The sequence below is a fragment of the Syngnathus typhle genome, unplaced genomic scaffold (genome assembly GCF_033458585.1).
Source record: "Syngnathus typhle isolate RoL2023-S1 ecotype Sweden unplaced genomic scaffold, RoL_Styp_1.0 HiC_scaffold_75, whole genome shotgun sequence".
Lineage (NCBI taxonomy): Eukaryota > Metazoa > Chordata > Actinopteri > Syngnathiformes > Syngnathidae > Syngnathus > Syngnathus typhle.
In genome coordinates, this window is record NW_026871981.1 from 175,347 (window position 1) to 189,230 (window position 13,884).

A 13,884-nucleotide genomic window follows, 5' to 3' on the forward strand; every position below is an offset into this window, starting at 1 on the left:
CTCTTTTCGGTGGAGGAGACCGAAGATATTAAAAAGGCGTTGGACTTCCTCACTGAAGAAGTCTCGGTTATCAGGATGGAGCAGAAAGCTATCCTCAAGCTGGTCGAGGAGGTCAAAGCTCTCCGCAGTCGGAATGAGGAGAACGAAAAGAAGATCACCTTCCTGGAAAGCAGGGTTGCTGACCTGGAGCAATACACCAGAATTAACGACGTGATCATCTCCGGAGTTAATATCGAAGCCCGATCATACGCCCGGGCAGTGGCCGCTGGCGAGGGAGGTGAGCCCGACGAACTGGATGTTAGCTCCACGGAGCAACAGGTGGCTACTTTCCTGCAGTCCAAGGGGATACAGCTGGACTGCGATAACATCGAAGCTTGCCACCCTCTGCCCAAGAGGAGTCCCGGAGACAAACCCGCTGTCATCATGCGGTTTGTCAACAGAAAGCACAAGATTGCACTATTAAAACAAGGAAGAAAGCTGAGAGGAACCGACGTCTACATCAATGAGCACCTGACCAAGCACAACGCTGATATTGCCAAAAAAGCACGCTACCTGAGGAAGCAGAAAAAAATTCAACATACCTGGACTACAAACTGTAAAATATTTATCAAGCTCAATGGATCACCGGAGGAAGCAAAAGTGCTGATGGTAAGGAGTATCGAGGAGCTGGATAGATACCAATGATCATCATGCAGGACTGTAAGGTAAACTCTACTCACAACCATGACACGCATCGAAAGAAATCAAGCATCTACACCTGAAGGCATCAGTAACATAACACAGAGGATTAGTGAACACGACAAACTGGAACTCCAATCATTTCAATACACTGACCACAGTTCACTGGATATGGAACATGATATAGACCCAGATAACAACTTCTTTAACTCAATCAACAATAACTGCAGTTATCATACTAATGAGGAATTTAATAGAATCAATACAGATAGTAAACTGTCTATTATACATATTAACAGTAGGAGTCTGTATGCCAACTTTACAAACATTAAGGATTATCTTCATCAGTTTACTCGCCCATTCAACATTATTGCAATAACGGAAACATGGATCAACACAGTAAAAGAGGCGGACTTTGAGCTGGAGGGATATGACTTTATACACATAGATCGACAAAACAAAGGTGGAGGAGGAGTTGCAATATATGTGGAAAAGACATTAAAAGTCAGGGTGATAGAGGATATGTCAATGGTAGTTAACAACATATTGGAATGCATAACAATTGAAATATTTAAGGAAAAAAAGAAAAATGTAATCATTAGCTGTATATATCGGACACCAGGTTCCAGCATTGAACTGTTCACAGAATGGATGGAGGAGGTATTTTCAAAGGTCAGTTGCAAAACAATTTTCATCTGTGGAGACTTCAACATTGATTTACTCAATCCAAACAAGCACAAACTGACCGAACACTTTGTTAACACAATATATAGCATGAACTTGTATCCAAAAATCACTAGACCAACCAGAATAACTTCTCACTGTGCCACTCTTATTGATAATATATTCACAAATGACATTTTAAACAACACCATAAGTGGGTTATTAGTCAGCGACATCAGTGACCATTTGCCAGTTTTTATGATTTTTGATGACAACTATAAAACCATCCAACTGGCCAAAAAACAGGAATACAGAAGAATTAAAACAGAAGAAACAATAAACGCATTTAAAAATGGGTTAATGTCACAGAATTGGGATATTATATACAATGAAAATAATATTAACTGTGCATATGAGGAATTCTTAAAAATTTTCAAAAGGTTATATGACAAATACTGCCCTGTAAAAGTATATAATAGGAAACTAAAGTATGTAGATCATCCCTGGATTACAAAGGGCTTACAAAATGCCTGTAAAAAGAAAAATACACTTTACAGAGAATTTATAAGACAAAGAACTAAAGTGGCAGAAAATAAATATAAACAATATAAGAATAAACTAACTAATATTAAAAGAGCTGCTAGAAAAGAATACTATAGTAAGATAATAAATGATAATAAAAACAACACCAAAGAAATATGGAATATAATGAATACTGTAATAAAAAATGGCTCTAAAAAAATTAATTATCCTAAATATTTTTCTATCAGGAATACTGATGAGCATGATATGCAAGAAGTGGCTGAAAACTTCAATGCATTCTTTGTAAATGCGGGACCTGATCTGGCCAAACAAATCCCAGATTCAGTAACAACTGAGGAGCAATGTAATAGTTTAATAGATAGGAATCTGTGCTCAATGTTCCTCAAAGCAGCGGATGAGAAAGAAATTATAAAGATAGTTTCCCAATGCACAAACAAGACATCCAAAGACTGTGATGACATTGACATGAGTATCGTAAAACGAGTAATTGAGGGGGTCTCTAAACCATTAACTTACATATGTAACCTATCATTTCAGACCGGTATATTTCCAGATAAAATGAAAATAGCAAAAATCATACCTTTGTATAAAACCGGGAACAAACACCACTTCACAAACTACAGACCTGTATCATTATTATCACAATTTTCTAAAATACTGGAAAAACTTTTCAATAACCGACTGGACAAATTTATAGATAAACATAAAATACTCACTGACAGTCAATATGGATTTAGATCCAACAGAGCAACATCACTGGCAATAATTGACACAGTGGAGGAAATTACTAAAGCAATAGACCTAAAACAATATACAGTTGGGATATTCATTGATCTAAGAAAGGCATTTGACACAATAAATCATGAAATATTATTCAATAAATTACATCGGTATGGCATCAGGGGGGAACCATTAGCTTGGATCAAGAGCTATTTAACAAAAAGGAAACAGTTTGTGAAGTTGGGTGACACTTGTTCAACGTGTTTGGACATTAGTTGTGGCGTCCCTCAGGGGTCAGTGTTGGGCCCTAAACTTTTTTTATTATATATAAATGATATATGCAAGGTATCACATAATTTGAAGATGGTTTTGTTTGCAGATGATACAAATATTTTTTGTTCTGGTGGTGATTTACACACCTTAACAACACTAATAAATAATGAATTAAGCAAATTAAAGGTATGGTTGGACAGCAATAAATTATCCTTAAACCTAAGCAAAACAAGAGTAATACTTTTTGGTAATCACAGAACTAATTTGAAAATAGAGATAAAGCTGGATGGGGTTAATATTGAAAGAGTGAATGAGATTAAATTTTTAGGGGTGATGATAGATGATAAGATCAGTTGGAAATCTCAAGTTAAACATGTACAAACTAAAATCTCAAGGTGCATCGCAGTATTAAATAGAGCAAAACAGGTTCTGGATCATACAACACTTCGCATCCTTTATAATACATTAGTCCTTCCATATTTTATGTATTGTGTAGAAATCTGGGGTAATAATTATATAAGCACAATATATCCACTTATTATTTTACAAAAAAAAGCAATACGGATCATTCATGGGGCAGGATACAGGGATCATACAAATTCATTATTCTTAGAGTCAAAACTCATCAAACTCAAAGATATAGTGGAATTCCGGACAGCACAAATACTTTTTAAAGCAAAAAATAATCTGTTGCCAACTAATATTCAGAATCTTTTCATTGGGAGGGAAGGGGGTTATAAATTAAGGGGGACATTTACTTACAGGATTAGGAAGGCACGTACAACAAAAAGAACATTCTGTATTTCAATATGTGGAGTTAAATTATGGAATACTTTGGAGGAAACGCTCAGGGAATGTTCAAACATCTATCAGTTTAAAAAAAGATATAAAGAAGAAATTATTTTTACAAGGTACAGGAATGAGGGTGTATGAATACTAAGGGGTGCTTAGTAATTATTGATTTACGTTTCTTTGTTGGTTTTGTTTGTCTGTTTGTCTTGTTCAGGCTGTTTTTATTTTTTTTTTATTTGGTTTATTTCTACCATTCAGGTATTTTGTGTTGTATTTGAGGTATGAATGAATGTTAAGTGTCTGTGTGTGAAATATACGTACGTATTAATAGTGTGTTGGTACATGTTTAGTGTCTAGTGAGCAGCAGGTGGGGGATAATTTAGTAATTTAGTACTTTGTTGGGATAACTGAGGCAAAATGATTTATGGCTGGGTATTTAGGGATTATTAAATAGGGGGTGGGATTAAATAAGTTATACTTCTTCCCACTCCTTTTCAGACATGTGAATGTGACTTATGGTTCTTTTGCGGCTATATGTATATGTATGAATGTTGGTACGTCTGTATGTGGATATGCATGTATTTTGTCATGTCCTTTATTGTGTACAATAAGATTATTCTTCTTTTTTCACATGTTTGAAATAAATAAACGAAACGAAACGAAACGAAACGAAACGAGTTTGAGTTTATTCACGCGATATCCAAGACATACAACATGGAACCACAAACAGTAATTCCGGATGCGTGAAAGGTCACCCCAAGCAAGCTATTTAAAGCTTTTAATAGGGGGCCTGGTTTCCCATAAGTATCAGATATTGGCCAGATATCCTTACATTTTGGACAACATACAGATATATAATAGACAACAATAATAAACACACAACAAAGTACAGCACACAACAACCATACGACAAGCAATAGACGACCTCAGTATTCTGGTTACTCTGGATTTGATGTAAAGTACATTTGCAATTTATACATTAACAACTAATATATTAACAACAGGACACAGGTGTTCATGCAGTTTATAACCAGCACATTAAATATACATTGATAGGAGTTGATTTTTTAGATTTGCCTTAAAGATGGATATGGATTGCAACATTTTTAGTGTTTCATCAAGCTCATTCCAAATCTGTGGCCCTCTGCACACAATACTAAAGCTTGTAGATTTTAGTTTCCGTTTTTTCCCAATGATTAGATTTCTATTCCTGGTGGTGTGGGTGTGGCTGGGAGTACAGATTGGGATGAGTTGACAGAGTTTGTGGTTTCGTTTATGGACAGTCTGATACATGACGCAAGCATTCTGGAAATAGTTATATTCGACAAGCCTCAGAAGATTGTGTTGGTGAAAGATTGTTTTAGTGGGGGCGTTAAACTCAGACCATGTTATGGCGCGTATGACCTTTTTCTGAAGTATCTCCAGCTTTTTTAGTTGGTTTGGAAATGTGTTACACCATATAATATTGCAGTATTTTAAATGAGGTTCAAATAAGGATTTGTACAGAATAAGAAGTGCAGTGAGTGGGAGATAATGTCTCAATTTGAAGAATAAACCCACATATTTAGACAGTTTGATTGTGAGATCATCAATATGTTTTTTAAAGTTCAAGAATTCGTCAATGTGGATCCCCAGGAATTTAGTAGAGCTGACTCTTTCAATGTTTTGTCCGTTAATTTCTATGCAAATTTGGTCAATGTCCTTTTTTTTATGGGACCGGAATACAATGTAGTATGTTTTATTGACATTTAGGGAGAGTTTATTGCATTTTAACCATGTATTTATTTTCGCTAACTCACTATTTATAATTTGTTCAAGTGTATTTGGATTTTTGTGGGAAAGAAACAAGTTTGTATCGTCAGCAAATAATACTTTATGTAGTATGGGTGAAGTATTAACAATGTCATTTATGTACAGGATGAACAGGAGCGGCCCTAAGATGGACCCTTGAGGAACTCCATAATTGATGGGCTTGTATGAGGATTTATGGTTGTTAACGGAGACATATTGATGTCTTCCAAACAGATAGCTGCGGAACCAGTCTAACGCCAGGCCTCTAATACCATAGTGTTGTAATTTATTTATAAGAATATCAATCGTAATGGTGTCAAAAGCTTTAGACAAGTCCAGAAAAATCCCAATACCATATTCGCCTTTATCGATTGCCCCGTAGATTTGATCAGTCAAGTCAAGTACTGCCATATATGTAGTGTTTTCCTTTCTGAAACCATACTGGGATGGGGCAATGATGTTTAGTTTGTTTAGATAGTTGTTAAGTTTATTGTAAACTACTCTTTCCAAAACCTTGGAAAGAGTAGGCAAGATTGATATTGGTCTGTAGTTGCTAAGATTGTTTTTATCTCCTGATTTAAAGACCGGTGTGATACGTGCTATTTTTGCTATTTGTGGCACTACTCCAGAGAGTATAGACAGATTGATGCAATATGTAAGAGGTGCAGTTATTATATTGGAGATGCTTTTCAGAATTTTACTTGAGATACCATCTATTCCAGCTGAGTTTGAATTCTTCATATTCATGATTATTTCATACACTTCATTGCAGTTAGTTGGATTCAGAAAGAAAGAGCCCAGGTAATTACCTGATAGATAGTCTTTAAACGAGGCATCCTGAGGCTGACTGATTTTACTGGATATGTTTCTACCGATAGAGACAAAGTAGTTATTGAAATCGTTGGCAAGACCATTATTTCTGATGATGTTGCCCATATTATGATCGTGGTCAGGGAATACAGGAGTTTTTTGGCTTCTGTTCAAGACCCCGTTCAGTACATTCCAAGATTTCTTGGAATCACCCTGTGATTCATTTATCAAGTCGGCAAAATGCTTACTCTTCCGCTTTCTGATAATATGTGTAAGTTTATTTCTATAATTAATATATGCATTTTTATTCTTATGGTTAGGTTCATTTATGTATCTTTTATATAATTTATTTTTATGCTTAATAGACTTTAATATGCCCTTAGTGATCCATGGATTTTGAGTAGTTTTTTTACATATGATTACTTTCTCAGGAATGGTTCTTTGAATAGAGTCGGATATTTCTTTGGTTAGAGTTTCAAATGCAGTATCAACATCACTACAGTCATATATTCCCGACCATGTCTTGGTCTGCAGGTCCTCACCTAGACGTCGTATGGTTTCTTCATTAAGTATTTTTTAATCTTATTGAATGACGAGTAGGTGGGGGCTTAGCAGGGAGGTCAATGAATAATACAATAGGGAAATGATCAGAAATCTCAGAGAGTACAGTCCCAGAAGTAAGTGTGGCGTTTGTAAGATTTGTGATGAAATGATCAATAACTGATTTAGTTGAGTGAGTGACTCTGGTATAAGCATCTATTGTGGGAAAGAAGGATGAAGAGTGTAATGTGTTTATAAAGTCATTTTTGGCTGTATCATCCTTGGAAAGATCAACATTGAAGTCGCCAAGGAGGACACAGCTTTTGTTGTTATCATTTATAGAAAATAATGCTTCCTCCAGTTTGGACCTAAAGGTTTCGAAGTCAGCGTCTGGGGGACGATAGATTATACCAATCATGAGGTTTTGCCTGCTTTTCCCGCTTATTTCAACAAAAAGGGAGTCACTGTGGTTGTCTGCTATGATAATGTCATCACAAATCCTCACGTTGTATGTAGAAGAAATATATAGGCACACGCCACCGCCAGGTCTGCCACATCTGTTCTTAATCAACAACTTATAGCCATTTAGACTTAAGATGTCAGTGTATGAGCGATCATTCAGCCAAGTTTCACTGCAGCCAATTACGTCAAAGCTACAACCTGTGTTTGTAAGTAGAGTAATTGTTCGGGAGTATACTGATTACAACTTATATTTCGATGATAGTCAATGCAATTTATCACCTCGTCTCCTTCACTGTCCATTTCATTAAGTGCCATGCACAGGGTACCGAGTGGGATTTACTGAGATCCAACAACAAAGACACATACTTAAGACCATGGTCCATCCCAAAACTGGCCTGACAGACGTACACACATACACCTACACACTCAAACACACAAGAATACTCTGTAGACATTACCCGCTGTATTGTCACAGAGCAGACAAATAGACAATTGCTTCGTCCTGCCCAGTCAGTAGTATTCAGGCCAGTTCCCAAGCCAAAATTAGAAATATATGTATGAGGGAGGAAAAGAGAAAAGAGAAAGAGGGGGGCGAGTGGTGAGATGGGGGAAAAGAGAGAAATCAGTCATTCACCGTCTCCAGGTTCAGTGGTTGTCATGACGACAGGGACGCTGGTTTTGGTGACGTCATCATCACGCGCCTGTGTTTACAGTTATGGGGAGGCGGCATGTTTCAAGTTAGTAGACAGTTCTTCTTGGAGTTGAGAATTAATGTCTCCATCTCCTCCACTCAGCCAATAAGTTGTTTGGGGGTTCCTGTACAGTTTGCCGTCGATGTAAAGTTTGTCAATGAACAGTCGAGCGGTCTTTTTGGCTTTCTTTGCCTCGGCCATGATCGGGTGAAGCAGCCTCCGTCTATTCATGATCTCCGGAGGGAACTGGTCGCTGATGGAGTAGTTGGAGCCTTTGAGCTCTCTGCCCCTCGACATGACGGCAGACTTCATCTTTGAGTCAACGACTTTAGCCACAATGGGACGGGGCCTCCTCTGTTGGTCGGTCCTAATCCTCCCGAGGCGATGTACTCTGGATCCATGACAATATCATTAAATGTTGATGTAATCAATATTGTTTTGCGTTAGCTTTGCAAAGTGATATTTTATTTATTATTTGAATGTATTTCAATACTTATGTTAAATTTTGCAGTCCAACACCACCCTCCCTCCCCCCGCTCCCAGAGACTCTGGGCCCAACAGAAATCCATCCGTCCTTCCTTCCTTTCTCCAACAGGTACATATTTACTTTAGGATGCTTCATACAAGTTTTTGATGATTGGAAAATGGTTTTACTTTTACTGATATTTTTGTTTTTGTTTCTGTTTCATTCTTTGACAGTGAGAAGGTTGCAGAGATATCCTATGTCGCTGCAAAGTAAGAAAATAAGTTATTTGAAGGTATGAAACTAATTTGTGTCTCTGACTAGGTAATTTTTGTACATTATTTCTGTTTCTGTTCATCTCAGAGTTTGAAAAAAATATGATTGAGAGCATGGTGTATTTAATACAAATAGTGTCAAACGTCCACAATGTTGTGGAGACACATAAAACATGGAACTATCCGATTGCCTCAAAAGACGCCCTAATCTTAAGGCAATTTGAAATGAACCAACCGCAAGTACGACGGTCCTTGGTAAGTAATAATGCTATTTGCTTTCAACTGGGATATAATCCACTCTTAATTCATATCATAATTTCTGTTCATAATTTGTAATATACAGTGTAAATGATGTAAGTTTGTGCATGAAGCGTTCGCTGATTCCAGTGGATGGCGCTCTTGCGATCGGTGTAGCTAATTATTTTGATTTATTTGTTTGCACATTGTTTAAGTTGTGTACATTGTTTATGGCACTATTATCTCCATATTAGTAAATATATTCTATTTTTTGTAGAGAATTAGTCTAAAATTTGGGGTTTTACGTCACGTGAGTTTTGGCTCGAACTTCCGGTTCCTGTCCTTTAGCGATCAGCATAAGTGTATGGCGGACTCCGACGCTGGTGTTTAAATTCATATGTTGACTCATCTTTCAAGAAGATTAACCCCAGCCCTAGCCACAAGCAGGCAAAGTGGTGTGTTTGTTACTCTTTATTCATGTGTAATGTGTTTATCTGTGTAATATGTATGTACGAACTAATGGTTTTGTTGTTTCTATTTCTGTTAGTTCTACGGTGATACTTTTGACCAAGATCATTAAAAATCATCTGTAAAAAGAACTCTAGTCTTCCCTATGTGACTGAGGCTGGCATATACAGATTAGAACGCTGTCTAGGACTGGAGGAAAAACATTTGAGAGCATGCACCAACAAGATAATGGAAAGGTTTGAATCCACATACAAGCTTAATATATATAGCATACATATATTGGAACGGACAACAGTGGACTTCAACAATGCGGCGGTGCATTTTTTTTTTTCTTTTTTCTCCCGTTGGGTTAGGGTTAGGGGTTAGGGGTTAAGGGTTAGGGGTTAGGGGTTAGGGTTAGGGTTATTTGAAGGTATGAAACTAATTTGTGTCTCTGACTAGGTAATTTTTGTACATTATTTCTGTTTCTGTTCATCTCAGAGTTTGAAAAAATTATGATTGAGAGCATGGTGTATTTAATACAAATAGTGTCAAACGTCCACAATGTTGTGGAGACACATAAAACATGGAACTATCCGATTGCCTCAAAAGACGCCCTAATCTTAAGGCAATTTGAAATGAACCAACCGCAAGTACGACGGTCCTTGGTAAGTAATAATGCTATTTGCTTTCAACTGGGATATAATCCACTCTTAATTCATATCATAATTTCTGTTCATAATTTGTAATATACAGATTAGAACGCTGTCTAGGACTGGAGGAAAAACATTTGAGAGCATGCACCAACAAGATAATGGAAAGGTTTGAATCCACATACAAGCTTAATATATATAGCATACATATATTGGAACGGACAACAGTGGACTTCAACAATGCGGCGGTGCATTTTTTTTTTCTTTTTTCTCCCGTTGGGTTAGGGTTAGGGTTAGGGGTTAGGGTTAGGGTTAGGGTTAGGGTTAGGGTTATTTGAAGGTATGAAACTAATTTGTGTAATGTACAAAAATTACCTAGTCAGAGACACAAATTAGTTTCATACCTTCAAATAACTTATTTTCTTACTTTGCAGCGACATAGGATATCTCTGCAACCTTCTCACTGTCAAAGAATGAAACAGAAACAAAAACAAAAATATCAGTAAAAGTAAAACCATTTTCCAATCATCAAAAACTTGTATGAAGCATCCTAAAGTAAATATGTACCTGTTGGAGAAAGGAAGGAAGGACGGATGGATTTCTGTTGGGCCCAGAGTCTCTGACACATAAAACATGGAACTATCCGATTGCCTCAAAAGACGCCCTAATCTTAAGGCAATTTGAAATGAACCAACCGCAAGTACGACGGTCCTTGGTAAGTAATAATGCTATTTGCTTTCAACTGGGATATAATCCACTCTTAATTCATATCATAATTTCTGTTCATAATTTGTAATATACAGATTAGAACGCTGTCTAGGACTGGAGGAAAAACATTTGAGAGCATGCACCAACAAGATAATGGAAAGGTTTGAATCCACATACAAGCTTAATATATATAGCATACATATATTGGAACGGACAACAGTGGACTTCAACAATGCGGCGGTGCATTTTTTTTTCTTTTTTCTCCCGTTGGGTTAGGGGTTAGGGGTTAGGGGTTAGGGTTAGGGTTAGGGTTATTTGAAGGTATGAAACTAATTTGTGTCTCTGACTAGGTAATTTTTGTACATTATTTCTGTTTCTGTTCATCTCAGAGTTTGAAAAAATTATGATTGAGAGCATGGTGTATTTAATACAAATAGTGTCAAACGTCCACAATGTTGTGGAGACACATAAAACATGGAACTATCCGATTGCCTCAAAAGACGCCCTAATCTTAAGGCAATTTGAAATGAACCAACCGCAAGTACGACGGTCCTTGGTAAGTAATAATGCTATTTGCTTTCAACTGGGATATAATCCACTCTTAATTCATATCATAATTTCTGTTCATAATTTGTAATATACAGATTAGAACGCTGTCTAGGACTGGAGGAAAAACATTTGAGAGCATGCACCAACAAGATAATGGAAAGGTTTGAATCCACATACAAGCTTAATATATATAGCATACATATATTGGAACGGACAACAGTGGACTTCAACAATGCGGCGGTGCATTTTTTTTTTCTTTTTTCTCCCGTTGGGTTAGGGTTAGGGTTAGGGTTAGGGGTTAGGGGTTAGGGCAGGGGTGGGCAATTATTTTTTCCATGGGGCCACATGAGAAACAGAAAATATTGTGGGGGGCCGGGTCAAAAGGCTTAACTCAATTCTACATAATATTAATTGTAATTGTAGTTTTTTAATTGTATTTTTTTAAATAAAAAGTAGTAAATAGCATTATTTTTGACAAGCTGGTAAGAGTACATGTTATGATTAAGCAATGAAAAAATGAGGTTGCCTTCAAAAATGTTTATTCAGATTTTCCCAAGACAATGTTAAACAAAATGTGAACATTTTTAACATTTGTGACTCATTATATTGATCATTTTCAGTCAAATTCACAAGAAAACACGTTTTGAGTTTCACATTCAGTACCGTTAGAAAGAGATTCTTAGCTTTCTAAAGACATCACAATATTGTCTTGTACTCTAAATATCAAACAAGATACATAATATTATAATGATTGTCACTAAACTGTGACTTTGAGAAAAAGGCCATCAAAGAAAGTGTTCCATTCACTGCTAACTGGTGCCTTTACATGCCAACATTTGTAGTCTAACCACCTCATTTGGTGTTTTTCAGTTCTTTTTTTCTTGTTCAGTGTGAGAAATCTAGTCTCTGTTGGGCTTTAACAAGTACATCAAAGTCAGGTTGAATGTCTGAGGTGCAGATGCGAAGCAAAGCTGACAGATGATCATCAGTGAGAGAGGATCTATAGTTGGATTTGGTAAACTTCATTACTGAGAATGTTTGTTCACATATGTAGGTAGAGCCAAAGAGAACCAACATCTTCTGAGCATGTCTCCTCATGTTTGGAAAGTTCTCCTTCTTGAGAGAAGAGTAAAAATCCAGCAGCGATCCTGACTTAAACTGCTCTGCCAGTACTGCATCAGACTGCAGGTCAATGAGTTCTAGCTGAACATCACTGGGTGCATGAGCCACACTGCAGGTAAAGGGAGAGGAAATCATGCACATTTCATCCTCGATTGTTCTGAGGTCTTCAAAGCGCCTTGAAAACTCACCATGCAATGCTCCTAACATGGATGAGTACCTGCGGAGGTGATCAGCTGAAGGTGTAACTTCTTTCAGGGTTTGCATGTGAGTGAGAGTGTTGCTCTCCAGTTGGCTTGAAATAAACTGTATCTTTCTCATAAAAGCTTTCACCAGGCTGTGCATTTCATGAACAAAAAGGCCCTTGCCTTGCAGTTTGGTATTCAGTTCATTCATCAGTGCAGTCACATCAACAGCAAATGCAAAATCTGCCATCCAGTCCTCATCTGAGAGCTCTGGGATGTCTTTGCCTTTTTTCTCACAAAACTCTTGAATCTCTGCTTTCAGGTCCCAAACTCTTTTTAGCACTTTGCCCAGGCTGAGCCATCTGACAGCTGTCTGGTAGCTGATGTCACTATGCTCACTCTCATGCTCCTCCAAAAGTGCAACAAACTGTCTGTGATTCAATGCTCGTGCCCTGATGAAGTTTACTATTTTAGTTACAACATCAATAACATGGTTAATTTTTAGCACTGACTTGCACAACACATGCTGGTGTATAATACAATGCAAAAATACCAATTTCTGGTCTGCGTCGATTTCACTGACTTTATCTTGCATACGTTTCAAAAGACCGACATTTTTCCCGGTAAGATTCGGACAACCGTCCGTAGTGACACCAGCCAGTCTGTCCCATCTCAGTCCCAGTGTGTCCATGCACGCATTTAACTCCATGAACAAATCACTCCCTGTCGTTCTCCCTTTCATTGGCCGCATTGCAGCCAGCTCCTCCGTAATCTTAAAGTCCGTTATCCCACGAACAAACACGAGTAATAGACCAGAAATAGACGTCTAAAATAGGTTGATTTTTAGATCTAAAATAGGTTGATATATAGACCTAAAATAGACGCCTAAATTAGGTTGATTTATAGACCCTTAGGTTGATTTATAGACCTAAAGTAGACGTTTAAAATAGGTTTAATTATAGATCTAAAATAGACCAGAAATAGACGTCTAAAATAGGTTGATTTTTAGATCTAAAATAGGTTGATATATAGACCTAAAATAGACGATTTATAGACCAGAAATAGACGTCTAAAATAGGTTGATTTTTAGATCTAAAATAGGTTGATATATAGACCTAAAATAGACGCCTAAATTAGGTTGATTTAGAGACCCTTAGGTTGATTTATAGACCTAAAGTAGACGTTTAAAATAGATCTAAAATAGGTTGATTTATAGACCAGAAATAGACGTCCAAAATAGGTTGATTTTTAGATCTAAAATAGGTTGATATATAGACCTAAAAT

At 37.0% G+C, this 13,884-nt stretch overlaps 1 protein-coding gene across 1 annotated transcript; it reads right to left on the reverse strand.

Moving 5' to 3' along the window:
* Positions 1-12,181: 12,181 nt before the first annotated feature.
* On the reverse strand, positions 12,182-13,364 carry LOC133148332 (general transcription factor II-I repeat domain-containing protein 2B-like). Its single transcript, XM_061271435.1, has one exon. It carries the CDS (start codon positions 13,349-13,351, stop codon positions 12,182-12,184), a length of 1,170 nt encoding a protein of 389 aa, XP_061127419.1. The 5' UTR covers positions 13,352-13,364.
* Between the last annotated feature and the right edge of the window lie 520 nt (positions 13,365-13,884).

Coding starts and splice junctions, on each gene's coding strand:
- LOC133148332 (XM_061271435.1), bottom strand. CDS start 13,351: ATGCGGCCAATGAAAGGGAGAACGACAGGGAGTGATTTGTTCATGGAG.